The sequence below is a fragment of the Nilaparvata lugens genome, unplaced genomic scaffold (genome assembly GCF_014356525.2).
Source record: "Nilaparvata lugens isolate BPH unplaced genomic scaffold, ASM1435652v1 scaffold51_1_2, whole genome shotgun sequence".
In the NCBI taxonomy this organism is placed as follows: Eukaryota; Metazoa; Arthropoda; class Insecta; order Hemiptera; family Delphacidae; genus Nilaparvata; species Nilaparvata lugens.
This window is the reverse complement of record NW_024091084.1, coordinates 26591-50604: the sequence shown is the minus strand read 5'-3', so window position 1 is coordinate 50604 and position 24014 is coordinate 26591. Positions and strand designations below refer to the sequence as shown.

Sequence of the window (24014 nt, the reverse complement as noted above, 5' to 3'; positions counted from 1 at the left end):
CTTTCTGAGTGAAGCGCTTATAAGTTCAGGACTTGAATTAGATTCTCGCCTCTTCCCGAGTCAAGGATTTATCAAAAATCGTTAAGTCCAGGACTTGAAACAGCGTGATTTTAAACCCTCGACTGGGGTAGGGTTTAAATTCAAGTTCTAGACTTAACTGAGCAAACACAATTCAGTTATTGTTTTGGAGTAGATAAAAAGCCAAATACATATCATGGAATATCTAAATTATTTGGATTAGTCCATCTAAATTCATAATTTATAGCTTGCAAGTTCATTTAGGAATAAAATTGTATCAGAAATATGCGTAAAAACTAACCTCATTTTACGACTGTATGACATAACCTAGAAATGTTCAAGGAAAATAAAACAAGGATTGCCTTGGAATGGCCATCATCACATCTCCCAATGTGAATATTATTAATCAAAGGCATATTCAACATAATAATAATATAACAATAATAAATTATTATTCCAGTTTTTTTCAAAACATACTAAAATTTTTATTCCAAAATCAATGATGATAATAATAGCATAACGTAAAAAGAAATGCTTATTTTTTTATTCATATTTCAAAAGGTTAGGTTTGCTTTGAATTTATAGATCTACACAATACAAAGAAATCGAAACATATTTTCACAAAACAGTTTGGAGAGCATTTGAATTATCCCGCTGCAATCAGCTGTTTTGCTATAGGCCTAATGCCAACAATACAACAGCAAAATATTGAGAATTTCCCTCATGCTAACTGCCTTAAAGTCCTGGACTCAAATAAGTCGAGAGCTCAATAGACCCAGGAGTTTAGAACATAAACCCGTGACTCAGAAAGTTGATTTAAACCCGAGAGCTTATTTCAGTCCTGGACTCCAAGTCCAGAACTTGTAGATCCCGAGCTCGGAAACCGGCCCTTAAGGTTTTAATTTGATTCACCCTCGTATTCATAGAATCTACCACTCATTCACTACTTATATTAGTGATATTTTCATCTCGACAGACATTTAAATACACACAAAGCAGAAAACCCCTTCAACTGTAATAATTACAGAAATTATTTATGTGTCTTCAAATAAGACAGAAATCACATCTCGTGGAAAATGTAAGGACATTTATTGCTGCATCGAGTGCTATATTATGTTGATGAAAATACAGAGATCCTACATCCGTTTATTTATAAGATGTTGAATAAATATTCCTTGCCTCTTTATAGAGAAGATATGGAGCCAAACAAGAAACAGATAATAATTTATTATTATAAGCAGCATCCGGAAATTGAAGGTGTGAACGAGGCTATTGAAATGTTTCATTCTCTAGAACCACCCTGTAAAATGTGGAAGTTGGATTAATTTAATCTAGTTTTCTAATAGCAGCACCATAATTATCCTTTCAATATCCTGTAATTCAATATTATAACATTATTTATAGCTACCACTCAAGAGTTCACTAATTATTCTCTTAATCACTTTAATGGAGTGATATCCCAAGACTATATCCATGTTATCCATGGATATCCATTTTTATCCATGGATATTCATGTTTATCCATGGATATCCATGTTTATCCATGGATATCCATGTTTATCCATGGATATCCATGTTTCTTGGTCTGCTGACTCTTTCCTCATGGGCCAGCAAAATTGAGTTATTGTTAATGTTGTTAGATTAGATATATAGCTTTCTAAGCTATAGAATTCTAAATACGTGTTACATTTCACATGGAAAATTCCCAGTGAAGAAGTAACTGTCAATTGTATTGAGTACAACAGAAACTTCCAGAACTTTTAGTAAACCTACTTGAATATTCAAGTATGTCTTGTCGAGTTAAGTTTATTTCAAATGCTCTCCTATATTTGCTAAGCTTTGTTATGAAACAGGCTATGGGGTAATCATAAATTTAACTCCAGTTTCTAAAATATTCATGAGACGAAACAAGTTCTTCTATGTTTAGGAGTATTTAATGTCATACGTGTCATATGTTGGTCAATTAATAGATATTTATTCTGTTACATAAATATTTGACAAGAGGTTCTTGAATCAAAAGAGAAATTGAGGAAATTACCATCCTAGAAGTGTCTTTCACTTATGAAATGTATGAATTTGCATTCAACGATATTGGTTGTTGATGCTGTCATTATAGACGTTTGGAGCTATGAATGCTATGTTGAAGGTGTAACGTAAACGTCCAGATCTTGAAATGTTTTACGAGCTGGTTTTAAAATCTGCGGTTAGATGATTGAAGGATAAAGTCTCAGTCACAAACAGATATTTTGCACAAAAACTCTGATCGTCGTTCCTACATTGTTAAATATTATTTTAATAATTTCTTATTTATCTTGGACTCGTATACCGCCCGGAAAAGTATGATTCGATAACCTGAAACGAACAAAAATCTTGATAATACCATTTCTCATCTAGTTTTCCCATATTCCGCCATTTTGTTTTCTAGGGAACTCTATTTCGAGAATTGATCAACATTTTTTCCTCAACCTTATGTGAAATGGTAACTTGTTCTTAAGAAACAAAATGACGGTTCACAAAAAATGATAAATGTTTAGAATTGGAAAATTTGCATTTTTCAAGAACTATTTTTGTTTGGTTCAGCTTCTTGAATAATTCCGTGGTGGTACTAGGGTTAAACGTTTAAGGAACTCATTGTATATATATTGTGTGAAAGATAATTTATGTAATTCTAATCCGTGGCTGTATAGAAGTAGTTTTAACGTCGTGAAGTCCAAGGTTTGGACTTGAATATAAAATAGCGTGTCAAACAATAAGAGATTTCTATCTCGATTAGAATTTGTTGAATGTTGGAATTTTCGATTTAAATGTCCATTTTGTCATTCAAATTTTCTGAATTGTAGTATTTGTATGTTAACTGAGAGTCTTTGATAGCCTAATTTATCAATGTAATAAGTACTTTGTCAACATGAAGTGAAAAATGTCAGAAATTATTATGAATCTTGTAAAATTCATAATGCGCAGTAAGAGGACAAAATTGAACAAGCTAATACCAAACCCTATTCTTATCTTTCTAATTTAATCGAAATACTCATTAGAATGTTATTTTATGTCTTAAAATTACAGCTGGTCTGATAATATCTCAAGAAGAGAATATTAATATTGTAGCAAAGTGATTTCGGAAATGCGGGATTTCACTTGAAAGTAAATTGTAATCCGTGATTAAATAAAAACCAGCGTGGATCGTCAATTACCAATTCAGGTTGTTGGATTTTTTAAATTGTATTTATTGACTTGTTGTTTATTTAGCTATGGTATAGCTTTTCACATTCCAATCCATGTAATGATATTAGGAACAGCATTTTTGTGATCATCTAGCTCTGAATCAATAAGCTTTTTTTATTCAATTCTAACGAATGATAATTATTAATTTATATTAATTATATTTATATATGTATATTATATTTATTAAAATAATTATTTTATATTAATTTATATAATTATAACGAATGATAATTATTAATTTATATTTCTCTGTAACCACATGCATTCAAGAAGAAATCAACTATACGACCAAACCAGAATGTTTCCATGTTTAAGTCGTGTGAATGAAAGCAGAGACTGTGCTCAATACTGGATTCGGTATTCATCTATACTAGTAAAGCTTTTACTCTGAAAGTAATACTGACCTATTTTCATTTTTGGGTAGAACTGCATTTGTATATGTATTATAAAAACCTTGCTTAATTCAAGCTGCAGTTAAAATACATATCATATCACCCCTGAACTTCTAGATACTGTGCCAAGATTTTGTCAATAACAGTTACTATCTTTTAGATCAATTTATGATTACGATATACGAGTGGTTTTTAAGGGCTCGGCCACACAGAGAGCGATCTGCGATGCCATGGGTACCTATATCTTGGATCTCTGTGTGGCCGCACCTAATGAAAAACTTAGTTCAGTTGATTTTAAAAATGTGGGTTTTAGTTTTGCCTTTGTCAGTAACTTGAAGTGATGTGAGATTAAGCAGATGTGGACATTGATCTGCTTCTCAAATACAATCTCAGTACTCTCTAAACGTCTGTTTATAAATGTTCTTCACAGTTTTTGAATATGTGTAATATTACTAAATAGGGAAAATCTATTTGATGTTTTTCATAATTTGTGCTTGTTCGTAAATCGAGAGTTTATGTCCCCCTCTTGACCATTTAACTGTCCGTCAACGGTTTGTTTTTTATAACTATATAAATAGATAGTTGATACTATATTGTTAGGTTTATGTAAATGGTAACCTAAACTTTGATATTTTTCTCTTGTAAAAAGGTTTTTATCAACAAAATTGATATTAAAATATAGTGTTGAGTTATTCGTACGTATATATAGGAGCCGATGGTTTCATTACTCCCACAGATATTAGTTTATCTGCTTCCAGAAAATTGATTAATAGTTTCTGCTAGCGTTTTGTACATATAACAACTTTAGTCAACTACGAAATGATGTAATATATTCTTTTGTCTAACGCACATTTGAATATCAATTATGGTCGGACAGCTAAACTAAACAAGTGTTGATGTGAGTTGAAGATTTACTCCTAATTACATACCGTAGAAGAGCTATTTGGTTGCATTTGTTTTGGATAGAATATTTAAGCATCTAGTCAAATATCGCTGTAATTATCTGAATTTAAAAGAACTAGATTAGATACAATACCATTTCATTATATTGACAAACAATTTATCAACAGTGGAGATTTGAAATCTCCGAAGATATTTAAATGATAATTATAATTTTAGAAAAATCATGAGAATTCACTTGAATTGAATATTCTTTCGAGAGTATTCAACATCCAGTAAACGCTTGAAAAATGTATCAAAGGTTATAATTAACCTCGAATAAAAATATAATCTCGAATTTATTTAATAATTTGTACAGTAAATTTTATATTAGCGTAAATGTTGAAGTCGATAAAGCTCATACTGTCAAATTCAATTGCTTTTTTATAGCACCTAAAATTTATATGCCATCAGCTTCACAATATCGTATATTGCTACTTTTTTATTCTTGGAAGTAGAATTAGTAAGTTTTGTAATACTGTTGTAATATTTTGTTGTAAGTTTACATAATGTTTTCCATTTAGATAATTATATATCATCTAGCACGCCACAGCTCATGTGACAATAACAAATGCAAATTAAGCAATAAGTTTAGTATTATTCGATGACTGGCATCAGACACTGGTTGTGTTGTTCAATTTCATTTGGCTTCCATAATAATCAGCTGATTTTCTTCCACCTGTTTATGTCTTTGTGGGATAACTAATTATTATATCGAAATGCAAGTGCATACAGCAACTTCCTTCGTTTCTTTGGGTAACACTTTTAAGCGAAAACTAGTCATAGTTTGTGACCTATCATTATCTCTCAACAGTTCATTTTTTCCAAGTTGAGATAATACAGATGTTGTCATTGTATCTTTGAAATGAATTCATTACATTTGCTTGTGTAAAAAGTCAATACTCAAGAATAATCGGTGTACCGTACAATTTTATAAAAATTTGCTAGTTGTAAATATAAATTTTCGTTTAGTAATTTCCTTGAATAGATCAGGAATAGTATATAAGCAAAAATATGCAGTGTAATTGGAGCATAATATTTAGAATTTCCATGTATAGATTGTTTCTTTTTTAATTTTACAATTTGTATAGATAATGATGTAATTTATTGAAATAATGTAATATATAATTTTAAAATATTAAATATGTGCTGGGATACTTCCATTATTTCATTCTTCTTATATTCTTTTTAGGTTTCATCCTGTGCTATCTATGATGTGACGATAATGATTTTGAAATGAGTAAATCAGTTTCAGTTGAAACAAGACTAAGTATTGTTAGTATTTCCTTTGGTCCAACATCACAAGATTACATGATGACTGTGATAGCTCTTCCAAAGTTGAATTTTAAAAACATTACAACCAGGTTGCATAAAAGCGTGTCAATTTTAATCGTGATTAAATTCCATTAGAACCAATCAGAGAAGCCTTCTTTCCAAAAAAACCCTTCTCTGATTGGTTCTCATGCCATTTAATCATGGTTGAAAGTTAACAAAATTTTGTGTTACAATGGTTTATCTATTGTTATTGAATGTTTATTTTATGTTAGAAGCTGCTGCCAAACTGCTGTTTTTTTTCGAAGCCTTTATAACTTAAAATGCATGACGAACATGTGTGTCGTCATGCATGTTCTAAGCACAAGTTCAACACGTCCTGTCGTTAGTGGCCAACCCTCATACTGCAGAAGCAAATCAGACTATTCGTTCAGATTTGCTAGAAAAAATCCATGGAGAAAAACCTCAAGTATTTCAGATTTAGCTAAAATTTACAACATAGAAGAGCTTGACCTGAAAAATGTTGAGACCAAATTTGGCACCTCTTGTATTGAATTATAAAAATAAAATTTTCAAATTGCCATATATCTTCTGAACTGTAGCGAATTTTACAAATCTGAGTGCAGATTCGTGTCCCTTGCACCAAGGAGCATAGGTATGCCAAGGCTTTCGATTTTCTCATTTTTATCTTATGTCTGAGTTTGTCTCTTCAATATCGTTTGGCACCAAAATCCGACCATTCGTTCAGAATTCTTGAAAACTAATGATGTACAGTCTATGATTATTTTCAGTAAAACCAAAGATATCTCGGGTCAAGCTCTTACTATGGTGCAAATTTCAGACAAATCTGAGATACTTTTATTATTTCTCCATGAATTTTTATAACCTCTGAACCAATGGCTCAGAATTATTTGGTACCTTGAGAGCTTGACCTGAAAAATAAGGTCAAACTTTTTGATGCGAGAAACACGAATCTGGAATCATATTTGCAAAATTCCTTTAACGTTCAGGAGATATGACTAAATTTCAGACAAATCTGAGATCCTTTTTGTCTCAGTGTGGTCCACGATGGTTAGTCCATGATTTCCATCAATTTTTCATGAAAAATAAAATTCTTTCAAACTTCGTGATCCTATGGTCTTTGATGCGAGAAACACGAATCTGGAATCATATTTGCAAATTTCCTTACCGTTCAGGAGATATGACCAAATTTCAGCCGAATCTGAGATACTTTCAGTCTCATTGTGGTCCATGATTTCCATCAATGTTTTGTGGAAAATAAACATCGCTCAAACTTCGTGATCTCATGGTTTTTGATGCGAGAAACATGAATCTGGAATCATATTTGCAAAATCCTTACAGTTCAGGAGATATGACCAAATTTCAGCCGAATCTGAGATACTTTCAGTCTCATTGTGGTCCATGATTTCCATCAATGTTTTGTGGAAAATAAACATCGCTCAAACTTCGTGATCTCATGGTTTTTGATGCGAGAAACATGAATCTGGAATCATATTTGCAAAATCCTTACAGTTCAGGAGATATGACCAAATTTCAGCCAAATCTGGGATACTTTTTGTCTCAGTGTGGTTCACGATTTCCATTAATTTTTCATGAAAAATAAAAATCGCTCAAACTTCGTGATCTTATGGCCTTGATGTGACTCTGTATATTAGCTTAGGTGCCAACTTTGGCTCCGACATCTCTCAGGTAATGCTTTATCTATTGTGGAAATTACAGCCAAATCTGAGATACTTTTTGTTCCAGTGTGTTTCACGATGGTTATTCCATGGTTTTCAATATTTTTTTGTAAAGAATAAAAATCGCTCAATTTGCTCGATTTTATGGTCAATGATGCGTGGAACACGAATCTGGAATCATATTTGCAAAATTCCTCACCGTTCAGGAGATATGACCATTTGAAACATTTTTGTTTGCAGCTTCATAACTCACACTTTATAATAGCTGGGAGTGCCAAATTCGGCTCTGACATTTCTCATCTTTGCTCGCTTCATCTATTGTGCAAATTACATCCAAATCTGAGATACTTCTTGTCTAATAGTATCTCAGATTTGGCTGAAATTTGATCATATCTCCGGAACGGTAAGGAATTTTGCATAATATGATTGCAGATTCGTGTTTCTCGCATCAAAGACCATAAGATCACGAAGTTTCAGCGATTTTCATTTTTCACAAAGAATTGATGGAAATCATGGACCAAATCGTGGACCACACTGAGACAAAAAGTATCTCAGATTTGGCTGAAATTTAGTCATATCTCCTGAACGGTAAGGAATTTTGCAAATGTGATTCCAGATTCGTGTTTCTCGCATCAAAGACCATTGGATCACGAAGTTTGAGCGATTTTTATTTTTCGCAGAAAATTGATGGAAACCATGGACTAAGGCTATCCGCTTTGTTGAATGATAGACAAGGATAGCAATACCAGTGATAACCAAACACTGCTATTATAATGTGAACCTCACTATAGACAACTGTACTAAAAATCTTGTGTGGTACACTCACACAACTTTCCTTGCTCATTGATCTATAAGCCTCATTCTTAAACGAGGATAATCTAGGGGAATAACATTATGCCGATTGGCGGCTAAATAATTTTATTAAAACTACGATTATACTATTGTTATTGTTTTCAGAGTACATTTTCCTTTGATTGAATTATGAAATTTGTGGTTTTTTGAAAAATTGTCAAAACAGCTGTTCTACAAATAAAATATCGACGTGTGTTCTTTTGAATAAACTGCTCTACCCACCCACCCTCAAGCACGAGAATGAGGTTACAAAGTAAATTTCTCAAGGATGGGGTGGACTCCCTGTTAGTTTCTCAGGGAGGAGACTCATGTCAGTTGACAGGGCTTATAAATAGCTATCCATGGTATAAATTTAAAGAAAATCGTTAGAGCCGTTTTCGAGAAAACTGTAAAAAACATGGTTTTTTAGTGATTATCCGCCATTTTTCTCAAGAATATTACGGAGCTCCTGCAATTTTCCAAGAAATGAGACTCATGTCAGTTGATAGGGCTTATAAATAGCTATCTAGGGTATAAATTTGAAGAAAATCGTTAGAGCCGTTTTCGAGAAAACCGTGAAAACATGGTTTTTCAGTCATTATCCGCCATTTTGTATTGAATTTCTTATTGTCGGATCCTCATGGTATAAGGACCTTAAGTTTAAAATTTCAAGTCAATCGGTTAATTAGGAATGGAGTTATCGTGTTCATAGACACACACACAGACCAACACCCAAAAATCATGTTTTTGGACTCAGGGGACCTTGGAACGTATAGAAAACATGAAATTAGGATACCTACCTTAATTTTTTTGGAAAGTAATACTTTCCTTACCTATGGTAATAGGGCAAGGAAAGTAATAATAGGGTAAGGAAAGTAAAAAACGGAGAGATTTTCCAAGACCCTGAGAAATTTCAATTCCGAAAGTATTGAATTGCTGATTTTATCAGGAATAGGCAGCATGTTGTCTCTCCATGAATATGTTGATGTAACTGTCGTTTTCAACAAGAGTTTTTATGAATTTGTGCATGGTAACGGTTTTCTCCATTTTTATTCACAGAACATCAAAAAAGAAGAGAGAGGAGTTATTTGGAAGCCAAGTTGGCACGTCACTCATGTACTGAAGAGATTGTTCTCCGGTTCATAGAGAGCGAGGTAGCAATGCTCAAGTCGGTTCGATCTCGAAAAGTGGTAAAGTCCTGATTTATTTATTTAATTATACAATTTTGACAAACAAGTATAACCAAATCATACTATATTATATAGAAAGGAATTTGAAATAACATGTAAGAGATGGGAAATACATGTTTGACGCATCACTTCTGAACTTATCAACTTGAAATTTACATAAAGACTTAGAATTCATCGAGGATGATTATCATTATCAATTTGTGACACAAAGTTTGAGTAACGATAAGAGTACGAACAAACATTATTGTTGATGGTGAGCACTTGTGACGCAGATCATAGCTCCAAAGTCCCAGGTTCGAAGCCATTCAAAGCTCATACTTTTTGCAACCAATTTTCAATAAAGATTATTCATGTAATTTTGACAAATAATAAAACACATTCTATTTCTTAATACTATTCAATTGATTTTTCCCATTTTGAATCTGATAAATACTTTAATTTTCAACATGGAAGTATTGAAATTCAACTCAATCAATTCATTTGTTGAGATTAACCGTTGTGGAGCTACATTCATGGAGTTACACCTGCTCGTCAATAATAATAAGTTTTATGATTATGAGAATAAAGAATAAGTGATTATTATTATCAAGAATAAGTTTTAACTCAGTCTTATACAAATTTACTGAATTTAATAATAATGAATTTAGAATGTAAATATAAGCAATTAATTCAAGTGATCAGTAAAAAACTTTAAATATTAAATAAACTTTGAGTCATAATGAAAACATAAACTCACTCATTGTGAATAATTTATTAGCGAAATATATCAAATCTACATACATTCAAATGCACAGCATCCATGTGTTGTTTCAAATTACCATTTTGTGAGCACTTATAGTCGCACATATTGCATTACAATTTACGTACCTATATTCAAATGCTCAGCATCCATGTGTCTGCTATAATCATCCCTCCTCCGCTATCAGAACCCCCAAGAAACAGTTTTTTCATTCATCCAACAAATATAATTGAAATAGAACATATAATATCTACTCTTGGTAATAACTCTTCACCCGGATATGACGAAATAACAGGAACTTGTCTTAAAAAAATCTCCAACTTCATTGTACATCCTGTAGAATTCATATTTAACAAATGCTTTATTAATGGTGTATTCCCCGAAATTTTTAAAATTGCTGTGATTAAACCAATTCCCAAATCTGGTGATCTGTCAAAACCTGAGAACTACCGACCTATTAGTCTACTTACTAATATTTCAAAAATAATTGAAAAAATACTAAAAATGAGGCTTTTAAACTTTCTAAATGAAAATAATTTTATAGAAAAATTTCAGTATGGATTCCAGGCGGGAAAATCAACAACAAATGCAATTCTTCACTTAACCGGAATTATAAGCAGTAATTTCAATGATAATAAAAAAAAACAATATCAGTGTTTTTGGATCTTGCAAAGTCATTCGATACCATTCCACACATAATATTGTTAAATAAATTAGAAAATTGTGGTGTTAGAGGTGCAGCAAAAAACCTTTTTGCTTCATACCTTGCGAACAGGAAGCAGATCCTCACCCTTAACAAAAAAACTGACAGTAGACACACCTCAGAATTTGGACTTCCACAAGGAACGGTACTTTCACCTCTATTATTCTTGATTTATGTGAATGATTTATATAAGCTAAATATACCAAATTGCAATATAGTATCATTTTCAGATGATACAGCATTAATTTTCACAGGGGAATCATGGAACGAAGCTTATGATAATGCAAATAGAGGGCTGTCAATCACGAACTACTGGTTACAAACTCACATTCTCACTTTGAATGTAGACAAAACAAAATTTATTGCATTCTCACCAAATAACAGCGGAAACCTCCCAATAGATTACAGCTAAAAATGCATAACCATAATGAAGTCTCTGTGGATTGCTCTTGCAAAGTTATAGAAAAAGTTGAAAAAATTAAATAGGCTACTTAGGTATAATTATAGATCAACACTTGAAATGGAATGCACATATACTTCACCTTTGCTCAAAATTAAAATATCTGACTTATATTTTCTACAAAATCAATAAAATTAAACATCCAAGTATTATTGAAACATTTATTTTGCTTATGCACACTCTTTATTTCAATATAGCATTGAGGCATGGGGGGCAGCTCAGGATACTCACTTCAATAAACTTTTTGTTCTACAGAAACATATTATCAGAGCAGCCCTGGGAAGACCGAGAATGTACCCTAGTGGACTACTATTTAAAGAAATTGATTTACCAACATTGAGACAAACATACGTAACTAACGCAATTCTGTACATTAATAAAAACAAAGACAAATTCACTACTAATCTATTCACTAGACTTACATCTTGCTCAAGGACCAATTGTCCTTCTATTGCCATAGAATAATAAATTGTCTACCTGAAAAATTCATTCTAAATAGAATTACTAAGTGTTTAATTTATGAAATAAGAGAGTGGGTATGTAGGAAAGTTTACTTCAGACTTGAGATTTCAGGAGATTAATTGACTTTTTGTTCTAGTGCTTACATTGTTATATTGTACATACATTTATATTCTAGTGTTTATATTGCATATTGTTTCTTCTGGTACTAATTAAATTGACATCCATCCTAATTACTTTTAAGATTTTTGAACTCTCTTCCAGAGCTCAAGCATTAGCTTTTCTGGGAGAGCCCATTATTTCAATATTAAAATAAAAGAAAACATTTGTTGAATATTTTTTAAATTAGTTAAGATTATAATTGGTTATAACATTATAAGAATGTTTTTGTTTCACTTGTTTTCAAATCACCATTTCGTGAGCACTTATAGTAACACATATTGCATTCAAATTTACGTACATTCAAATGCACAGCATCCATGTGTTATTTCAAATCACCATTTCGTGAGCACTTATAGTCGCACATATTGCATTACAATTTATGTACATTCAAATGCACATGAGCCACAAATGGCGACCACGTGCTCTCCTAAAATTTAAAAATTGAAGACTTCTGTTATTTGTTGTAACACGTGCTCTGCACATATTGCATTGTAAGAATATGAACGCTAGATGAGCTAGAATAATAAAAAGAACCGTTTCTCGAAACTATAGAGAATGCATTTGAATAGCCTACCAAGCCAGACGACAGTGGTCATTATTCTTTTCAAAATAGTTTGAAACAAAATCATTCTTTCCTAGAAACTTAACAGTATTCTAAACATCAGTCACAGACACGTCTACAATAGAAACCACATGGCCCACTGTGTTTTGTGTTAACCCTTGTATATATCTATAGCATAAGTTGATGACAGGTAAATGAAGATTGTGTATAGCAATATAGATATATAGTTAGGAGAGAAGTAAATATAGATATGTAGTTTACAACGTTACCACGTGGTTAGCATATGCTACCATTTTACCACGTGGTTAGCATATGAATATTATTGAAGTAATTATTTGATGATCAATTATTTGAATGGTGATCACATAAAACCATAAATATGAAACGAGTACATGTTTATAAAAACTAGGGCGTCAAGTAGATTAGGCTATATGTATAAAGTATTCAACAAATATAATGTTGTACAATGAATTATAATTTAATAAATATTATAAGATAATTAAGTTAGTTGAATCCGAATTCATAGGCTAAGGACAAATTTGTAAATAGAATAAATTAGGTATATTTGATTGAAACATGTTGACAATGAGTATAAGAAACCTGCTTAATTAATTAAGTAGTAATTAATTGGTATCTTATTAATTTGATTTATTCAATTCAATTGTAATTATGTACTGTATGACATTGTATTTTGTTCATTTAATGTATTTATTATTGAAGGGGAGCCAAATTTAAATGAAGGGGAGCCATAGTTTAAAATGATATATCATAATAAACATTATAGTAAATTTAAATTTATATTTGAATTATAGTAAAGAGCAAACTCAATTATTACTTCTTTTTAAATTCATATCTAAAGACACAATCTTAATTAATTTCTTGAAGCTTACAGTTGAAATTCTCTTGTAAGCACAAATAAAAGTTTTTTAAAGCAAGGCTCCCCTAATCATATTCATTCTTTAAAATTTATCAATTCTCTTATTTTTGACTATAATCATATTTTTAACTAGAGTTGTTCAATATTTTGATTTTATAACTTACTTTTCAAGTAACCTGTTAAAATAGGAACTGTTTGTCAAATTTTGTTGTATAAAATTAAACTTGAACTGTAATATTTTCGAAAACTTGATCATCTTGTATTTATTTCTAATCATTACTATATTTTTGATCAATTTTTTATAAATTCATATAAATTTAAAGTTCAATAATAAATTCATAATTAACCTTTGTTTTGCCTTTCACTTCGTACATTCCCTTACACACGACCCTGATCTATCTCTTTTTATCTTTTTCTTCAATACTATTAATAGTTCAGTGAGTGAAGTTACAGTAAAGTAATTATTTTATCAATTCATAGTAATTGATTGGCGCCGGGCAAAATACCGTATAGAGTGAGGGAGTTCCAAACCCACTCTAAACAAAAAACGACAGTGGGAAAGAGTTCACATAGCATCCATGTGCTTTTTCAAATCATCATTTCGTGAGCATTTATAGTCACACATATTGCATTCAAATTTACATACATTCAAATGCACAGCATCCATGTGCTTTTTCAAATTAACATTTTGTGAGCACTTATAGTCGCACATATTGCATTCAAATTTACGTATACATTCAAATGCACAGCATCCATGTGCTTTTTCAAATTACCATTTCGTGAGCACTTATAGTCACACATATTGCATTCAAATTTATGTATATTCAAATGCACAGCATCCATGTGCTTTTTCAAATTACCATTTCGTGAGCACTTATAGTCACACATATGCATTCAAATTTACGTACATTCAAATGCACAGCATCCATGTGCTTTTTCAAATACCATTTTGTGAGCACTTATAGTCGCACATATTGCATTCAAATTTATGTATATTCAAATGCACAGCATCCATGTGTTTTTTCAAATCACCATTTCCTGAGCACTTATAGTCGCACATATTATATTAAAATTTACATACATTCAAGTGTACAGCATCCATGTGCTTTTTCAAACGATCATTTCGTGAGCACTTATAGTCGCACATATTGCATTCAAATTTATGTACATTCAAATGCACAGAATCCATGTGTCTTTTCAAATCTGTATTTTGTGAGCACTTATAGTCGCACATATTGCATTCAAATTTATGTACATTCAAATGCACAGCATCCATGTGCTTTTTCAAATTACTATTTTCTGAGCACTTATAGTCACACATATTGCATTCAAATTTATGTATATTCAAATGCACAGCATTCATGTGCTTTTTCAAATCACCATTTCGTGAGCACTTATAGTCACACATATTGCACTCAAATTTACGTACATTCAAATGCACACCATCCATGTGTTGTTTCAAATGACCATTGCATGAGCACTTATAGTCGCACATATTGCATTCAAATCTACGTATATTCAAATGCACAGCATCCATGTGTTTTTTCAAATCACCATTTCGTGAGCATTTATAGTCACACATATTGCATTCAAATTTACATACATTCAAATGCACAGCATCCATGTGCTTTTTCAAATTAACATTTTGTGAGCACTTATAGTCGCACATATTGCATTCAAATTTACGTATACATTCAAATGCACAGCATCCATGTGCTTTTTCAAATTACCATTTCGTGAGCACTTATAGTCACACATATTGCATTCAAATTTATGTATATTCAAATGCACAGCATCCATGTGCTTTTTCAAATTACCATTTCGTGAGCACTTATAGTCACACATATTGCATTCAAATTTACGTACATTCAAATGCACAGCATCCATGTGTTGTTTCAAATCACCATTTCGTGAGCACTTATAGTCACACATATTGCATTCAAATTTATGTATATTCAAATGCACAGCATCCATGTGTTTTTTCAAATCACCATTTCCTGAGCACTTATAGTCGCACATATTATATTAAAATTTACATACATTCAAGTGTACAGCATCCATGTGCTTTTTCAAACGATCATTTCGTGAGCACTTATAGTCGCACATATTGCATTCAAATTTATGTACATTCAAATGCACAGAATCCATGTGTCTTTTCAAATCTGTATTTTGTGAGCACTTATAGTCGCACATATTGCATTCAAATTTACGTACATTCAAATGCACAGCATCCATGTGCTTTTTCAAATTACTATTTTCTGAGCACTTATAGTCACACATATTGCATTCAAATTTATGTATATTCAAATGCACAGCATTCATGTGCTTTTTCAAATCACCATTTCGTGAGCACTTATAGTCACACATATTGCACTCAAATTTACGTACATTCAAATGCACACCATCCATGTGTTGTTTCAAATGACCATTGCATGAGCACTTATAGTCGCACATATTGCATTCAAATCTACGTATATTCAAATGCACAGCATCCATGTGCTTTTTCAAATCACCATTTTGTGAGCACTTATAATGGCACATATTGCATTTGAACAAGCACACTTTCAAGTGAACTGACTTAAAATGTCGGTCAAGTCTTGCATTACTAGGGAAAGCTTTATCACAATCACTACACTTGAATGGCCTTACATTCTCATGCTCTCTACACTTTTTGGAATAAGTCTTATTACATAGGTGGCTATTGACACCCTTTTCACCTGATAACTCTATCAGTTTTTTGTCTTTGGCACCATAAGTCGAACCCTCATTCAATGAGAGGTGTTGTTCGTTTGAGGTGCCATCAGTGAATGAGAGAGGTTCCTGAACGTTGCTTACACTCATCATTGGGTTCGATGTTTGATTAGATGCCGTGGTGCAACCGTGGTTCTTGCTTTGTGGTGCAACTGTGGTCACAGTAGTTTGTGTAGCATGAAGGAGTTTCGGTTTCTTGCTTGGTGGCCGTCCCAGTAGACAGGTCATTTCGTGCTGCTCCAAGTAGAGCGGTGAGGTGAAGACTGAGTTACACTCTGCGCAGTAGAAGCTGACATCTGTGGAAAATGAGTACAGATGCATAAGTCACACCATTTTCGAATGTAATGATTTGTATTATTCTTTCTACGTTTATTTGTAGCATTACGTCCTCAGCTTGTGTCAATCAAGATGGATTTTAGTCTAGGATCAGCTCCATGCTTCATAGGTAAAATGGGGTGATTCAAGAGTATTGTTCCCTGTACTGGTGCAAATATCTAGGGAGGGGCTAACAGAGATTGAACTAGTATGGTTGGGTACTAGTTATGCATTGTTTTCAATACATAATTAACAAAAATTATGATGTCAATTTTCAAGATGGACTGCTCTAAAAACTAAAAACATGATTAGTCTATATACACTGATGCTTGCAATACATATTGCAGTTCTTATTTCTTAATAAATTGTTTGGATAAATAAGATAAGTCCAGAACCCATTTTATCATGCAAAATTTCCTTGTGCTACAAACAGAATTGCCCAAAAACTTTGAATTTTTTTGTGTTTGGAAATGGGTTGAAGTACACCTAACAAAAATTTCCCATTTTCCAACGAATTCAGCTGATGATATACGATTTTTAACCGCCTTGACAAGTCGAGAAAAATGAGCTACAGAACGAGGAGATCTGATCATAGTGTCAAAAGTTATGTGTTTGAAATGTGATCCTTGAGGTATCCTTATGTGCGCCTCTCCACTAGGAAATATAAATATAAATTTTAAAATCCTTTTTGTTGAGAAAGAGCTGATCTATAGTGAGATGCACGTTTTTTCAGCACCTGATTTATATTGGTTTGCTATCGATCCTTGTCTGCCATTAGTCAAAGCAGACAGCAGGCAGCTCTATCTTTTTCGAACTCCGTACTGTTGCCGAATTGTTATTTTTGTGCACTATGAAGAAATATAATGAAAACAAAATATCTAACATTCTGCATATATTTAATTAATTATTGAAAAATATATATACTATCTATATATTATATGAATTTCGGGGGGGGGGGGGGAGGCGAATTTTGAAATGGTCAACTCCTGTACAAATCTATTTAAAAAAAAATTCCAAACATTTCCGTTTGTGACATTTTTAGGAATTTGCCTGGATTAGAGCCAAATAAATTAAAATCGACCCGCCTGCTACTCTCGGCAAAGGATATCCATTTTAAGAGCCGACTCCTCTACTAAAAATATCATTATTGAGTTTGAAAACTGCTTCCAACTGGTTTGGAACCCACATAAAGTTGTAAATCACTCATCATCATCCATCTCATTACCCACGCACATGCCTGGAGCTCATGTGGGCATCACCCTAAGAAAAATATTATCGAAATTCATTTGGTTATACGCATTTACCTTTTTCATTAGTTAATGTGGGATTCCTGAAGTTCTTGACATCAATGCCGAGACTACAGCCAAACTGTTCTCCATAGAAGACAAACAGCTCTTCATGAGGAGCAACCAGACGAAAAGTTCTGTAATAGATGCCGCCCTCAAACTGATATGCCATCAGATTCATTTCATTTATATTTCTTGCGCAGTTCACATAGCGCATCCAGTTACTGTATCTCTCATCACTGGCATCAATGTAGTTCAACCCACCAGCCATTTCTTTCAGCTGAAACCATACAGAAACAAAATCACAATACTACAATATATTTATCAACCAGGAATCTAAAAAAAAAAACATTTACAGCAATGTCCCCGCTAAAAGTAATTAATTTTGCAAAGTGGAATAAAGGCCTCTCCCGCTGAAATTAAACAAATAGGAAATGGCTTCAATGAATACTTTGCCTCGGTTGGCTGGCGGTTGGCCGGGGCACTGCAGCCGACTGGTGGACGACGCTGACCATGCGATGGACGCTGTCTTTGCTCTTTGTCCCGTCACCCACCACGAGCTTATCGCGGTAGTGATCAGTATGAGAGGCGGCTCGGCTCCGGGATGGGATGGAATACCGACCAAGTTAATTAAAAACAGCATTAACACACTACAATTACCTCTGCTACACATAATATTGATTAATCTTAGTTTAACAACAGGTAGATTTCCGAATGTCTTTAAAATTGCCAAAGTTGTTCCTATATTTAAGTCTGGACAAGAAAATGTTAAATCAAATTTCAGGCCAATTTCCATACTTTGCACGGTAACAAAAATAATTTGAAAATGTGTCAAAATACGACTCACAAATTACTTTGAGAGTGAAAAATAATTTCCAATTCTCAATTTGGCTTCAGACAAGACAGGGGTACTTCCACGCGCTTTTTGAATTGATAAGATAATATATAAGTGGAGAAATAGGCAACAAAAAACGGGTGATTTAAATATCTTAATAAATTCTTAGCCATTTGAAGCAACCATCATTATTTATGTTGATAACAAAGTAAATTGAGTAAACAGCTTATTATATTATCAAACAGTTATCATGTGATCAAGTAACATCACATGATATACAAACATCTTCCCCTTTTACTTTCTCAAACATTTTCTTTTTCAACCTTTCCTTTGATTTCATCTTCTTCTTAAAAACCTCTCATTTCTTCTTAATATTCTGAGAGCCGCCCCGAGGTTAATAGGCGCCCGGGGCAAGATTTTGATATGCGCCCCCCCAAGTATAGCGCGGTAAGGTAGTATTTAAAAGTAAAGCTACATTGCTCTTCCAGAAGGAGAACTTCCATTATGGACTACATACTCTCCTTGATTATCATGCTATAGATTTTGTAACCAGTGTTTATTCCTCTATAGTTGTCACAGGAACTTCTTAGTCCAGTCAATATAGACATAAAAAAGGAGGTGTGCTTGCAATTTATATTGTAGTTCTGATTTTTTAATATATTATTTGGATACATGAGAGAAGTCCAGAAAAAATTTCTTCATGCAAAATTTCCTTGTGCTAGATACAGAGTGGCCCAAAAACCTCGTATTTTCAGTTTATTTTCCAATTTCTGCCAAATCCAGTAATCGGACGGAAAAATCAACTTTTCATCAGCTGACACTATGCTTATAACTGTATCTTACTGTTTCAGTAAAATTACAGATTATTAGATACACCTGTTCCACCCCCCAGGTGACCTAATAATTGCGAAGTATTGCTGCTAGCCCAGTATAGGGTAAGGGTTTGGGGTATAGTGTACACAGAATTAATAATAGAATTATTATTCTCTACAACAAACAGAGGTTTGTTGAGTAACACGCAATCTGAGAATCGCGCTCTGTAGGCCAGCAAGCTGTGCCTGCTAGCCCAGTATAGGGTAAGGGTTTGGGGTATAGTGTACACAGAATTAATAATAGAATTATTATTCTCTACAACAAACAGAGGTTTGTTGAGTAACACGCAATCTGAGAATCGCGCTCTGTAGGCCAGCAAGCTGTGCCTGCTAGCCCAGTATAGGGTAAGGGTTTGGGGTATAGTGTACACAGAATTAATAATAGAATTATTATTCTCTACAACAAACAGAGGTTTGTTGAGTAACACGCAATCTGAGAATCGCGCTCTGTAGGCCAGCAAGCTGTGCCTGCTAGCCCAGTATAGGGTAAGGGTTTGGGGTATAGTGTACACAGAATTAATAATAGAATTATTATTCTCTACAACAAACAGAGGTTTGTTGAGTAACACGCAATCTGAGAATCGCGCTCTGTAGGCCAGCAAGCTGTGCCTGCTAGCCCAGTATAGGGTAAGGGTTTGGGGTATAGTGTACACAGAATTAATAATAGAATTATTATTCTCTACAACAAACAGAGGTTTGTTGAGTAACACGCAATCTGAGAATCGCGCTCTGTAGGCCAGCAAGCTGTGCCTGCTAGCCCAGTATAGGGTAAGGGTTTGGGGTATAGTGTACACAGAATTAATAATAGAATTATTATTCTCTACAACAAACAGAGGTTTGTTGAGTAACACGCAATCTGAGAATCGCGCTCTGTAGGCCAGCAAGCTGTGCCTGCTAGCCCAGTATAGGGTAAGGGTTTGGGGTATAGTGTACACAGAATTAATAATAGAATTATTATTCTCTACAACAAACAGAGGTTTGTTGAGTAACACGCAATCTGAGAATCGCGCTCTGTAGGCCAGCAAGCTGTGCCTGCTAGCCCAGTATAGGGTAAGGGTTTGGGGTATAGGGTACACAGAATTAATAATAGAATTATTATTCTCTACAACAAACAGAGGTTTGTTGAGTAACACGCAATCTGAGAATCGCGCTCTGTAGGCCAGCAAGCTGTGCCTGCTAGCCCAATACAGGGTGAAGGTTATCGGTATAGGGTATTGGGTATAGAGTTTAGGGTATAGGATTTCTGAAACGCGAGTCTGTGACTGCATAAGGATGATCAGCAACTATGTGACTGCTAACAAGGCTTTCCGTGACAATCTGAAGACTGCGTGACGGATATTAAGAGCTAATCTGGGACTGCTCTTAAATGAATTTGAATCTCTCGTCCAAAACGCTTTTAATACAAGTCAGTCTGTCGACTATCATGAGAGGATAGAAATTCGCGTGTTCATGGCACATAAGTCTGTACGCACCTATATGTTTCCTCCAAATTATATGAAAGACTGTTATCCTCTATATATTTCTTTCCATAATTTGGGATACAAACTATTCGAAACAAATTTAATTATAGGAAAATATAAATATTAAATGTTAATTCCAAACTAACCTGCCATGCATAGTTGGGATCTTTAGGGTTTCCTTTGCCCGTTCGGCCTTGGTAAGGTCCGAACTGAATCTGATTTTTGATCATGTCCCTTGTCCAGACTCCTTTTCCAGCATTCGCAATCTTTGACTGTGCCACTCCCAGGATTCTAGGAGTTGTTTCTTTGGCGTAGTTGTATCCAGCCTTTTTCCTATTCACCTGAACAGAATCAACAATTTCACTACAATAACAGACTATAGATTTAAACAAGTTTCACATTTCTCTCAGTAGTTTGAAAACTGCTTTTCAAAGTTGAAAATGCTTTGGATGATTTCAAACTATGGATGCACATTGATTGGCAGAAGAATTGACACACCGAGAATTTGAAACCATTGAGATTTGAATAGTTATTTGAGTAACAAGTGCGCAAAGTGACACTTTGCTGCATCGAAAGAAACAGTCTCTTGAGTGCAGATAAGGAACTTTACGAACGTATTACACATTAAATATTTTCTAGTTACCATTGAATGTGAAAAGTGGTTAATTAGGGGTAAAAATGTCCTATAATTCTTCAAATGTTTGTCTGTGTAATTTAAAGTTTTTTTTGTCGCTGATGATAAAGGTTGCAATCATTGCACACAAGAATGCTTAGAAGATGGTGTGAATGACCATAGTGGTTCAATTCTTTTGATATCTCGTCAACAGGAAAAGACACCATTTTCAATGCAACAAGTGAGTAATGTCAAAAACACCTACAATATTTCAGTAAGAAGTTTATTCATATACAAAACCATAATGACTATTTATTAATTTTAAACAACATTCAATATATTTTTTCAATGTTTAATTTTAATGAAATTAAATTAATAATAAATTCAATCAGATACAGTTACCCAGAAAAACTGTAGGAAAAAGGAACCTATTATTGATGCAGAAATGAGCACTTTCTCGGATAACTGTAGGAAATATAATGATTCATCACAGTAGAATGCTACGATTTATCTGATTTGATGAGTGACGTGCTCTAGGTTCAACTGCTGGTACAGGTCAGCCCCACCAACAAACACCAATGAATTTCAAAATAGCTTCCTGGTGATCTGCAAGTCATCTAAAATTCAAGTCTATTCATCTCATAGACATAAACATCCTCCCAATTACCCATGCACTTGCATGGATCACACTCGAATAAAAATATACATGATTGAATTACAAGGTAGGTACCTACCGGAATATCTGGTATTGTCATCATTTTTCCATGGACATTACATTGCTTGAACCATTCTCTACCGCACACATCACAAACTGAAACAGGAATTTTTAAAATTTTGTTAGTGTTGCTAATAGAAAACAAACTCTTTTAATAACTTGAAATACTATAATTTTACAGTTTGTTATTTGCAACTAAAATCTATTATTGACTCCTACTTGCACTCAAGTGTTATTATTTACCACTTTGCAAGTAGTAATTTGTTTCACTTGCACTAATCATCATTTGTTTATAATATTCTACTTAGGCTGATTGCAAAAAGATCAAATTTTTTTTTAATGTACGTGGTTATAATTCTATGTATTTTTCTAATATTATGCAGTTGTAAATTTTTTTAAACTACTACATTTTTTTTAAGTTGATATGTAAAACTTTTTTGTTGTTATGAGCAAGTGAAATAAAAATATTCTATTCTATTAGTTGTTATTTAGTTATTAATTTAAATGGAAAGTTCAATTAAGACCTTTTTATTGTCGCTGATGATAAAGGTTGCAATCATTGCACACAAGAATGCTTAGAAGATTGTGTGAATGACCATAGTGGTGATATTTCAAATCAATGTTCAATTCTTTTGATATCTCGTCAACAGGAAAAGACACCATTTTCAATGCAACAAGTGAGTAATGTCAAAAACACCTACAATATTTCAGTAAGAAGTTTATTCATATACAAAACCATAATAACTATTAATCTTGAATATCTATTAATTTTAAACATTCAATATATTTTTTCAATGTTTAATTTTAATGAAATTAAATTAATAATAAATTCAATCAGATACAGTTACCCAGAAAAACTGTAGGAAAAAGGAACCTATTATTGATGCAGAAATGAGCACTTTCTCGGATAACTGTAGGAAATATAATGATTCATCACAGTAGAATGCTAAGATTTATCTGATTTGATGAGTGACGTGCTCTAGGTTCAACTGCTGGTACAGGTCAGCCCCACCAACAAACACCAATCAATTTCAAAATAGCTTCCTGGTGATCTGCAAGTCATCTAAAATTCAAGTCTATTCATCTCATAGACATAAACATCCTCCCAATTACCCATGCACTTGCATGGATCACACTCGAATAAAAATATACATGATTGAATTACAAGGTAGGTACCTACCGGAATATCTGGTATTGTCATCATTTTTCCATGGACATTACATTGCTTGAACCATTCTCTACCGCACACATCACAAACTGAAACAGGAATTTTTAAAATTTTGTTAGTGTTGCTAATAGAAAACAAACTTTTTTAATAGCTTGAAATACTATAATTTTACAGTTGTTATTTAGTTATTAATTTGAATGGAAAGTTCAATTAAGACCTTTTTATTGTGGCTTATGAGAAATGGTTGAGACATCTGTAAGGCCTTGTCACACCGACCACCGCTAGTACCGCTGCGCTGGCTAGCCATGCCACAACTGAGCTCGCGCTCGCTGCCATACTTTCTAGTAGTAAATAGTTGTAAAAAATTATCAAATTTGAAATTTTTTAAAAGTGCTATATTATTCTACACGATCTTCTGAGTGCTTATGGAATTTTTTTCTAGCATTAAAATTACCAGTTTTATTTATTTATTCT

At 33.2% G+C, this 24014-nt stretch overlaps 1 protein-coding gene across 1 annotated transcript; it reads right to left on the bottom strand.

Moving 5' to 3' along the window:
- Positions 1-12057: 12057 nt before the first annotated feature.
- LOC111059353 (zinc finger protein 184) lies at positions 12058-22504 on the bottom strand. Its single transcript, XM_039444660.1, has 4 exons — positions 22392-22504; positions 21191-21385; positions 17896-18157; positions 12058-16572 (listed from the first exon to the last, which is right to left on the bottom strand). Exons 1-4 carry the CDS (start codon positions 22413-22415, stop codon positions 15551-15553), a joined length of 1503 nt encoding a protein of 500 aa, XP_039300594.1. The 5' UTR covers positions 22416-22504; the 3' UTR covers positions 12058-15550.
- Between the last annotated feature and the right edge of the window lie 1510 nt (positions 22505-24014).

Excerpts from the sequence above, each read along its gene's own strand:
- LOC111059353 (XM_039444660.1), bottom strand. The coding sequence starts at position 22,415 with ATGATGACAATACCAGATATTCCG. Across the intron at positions 21,386-22,391 it reads TGACAATACCAGATATTCCG|GTGAATAGGAAAAAGGCTGG; the intron begins GTAGGTACCTAC and ends GATTCTGTTCAG. Across the intron at positions 18,158-21,190 it reads ATCCCAACTATGCATGGCAG|CTGAAAGAAATGGCTGGTGG; the intron begins GTTAGTTTGGAA and ends GTATGGTTTCAG.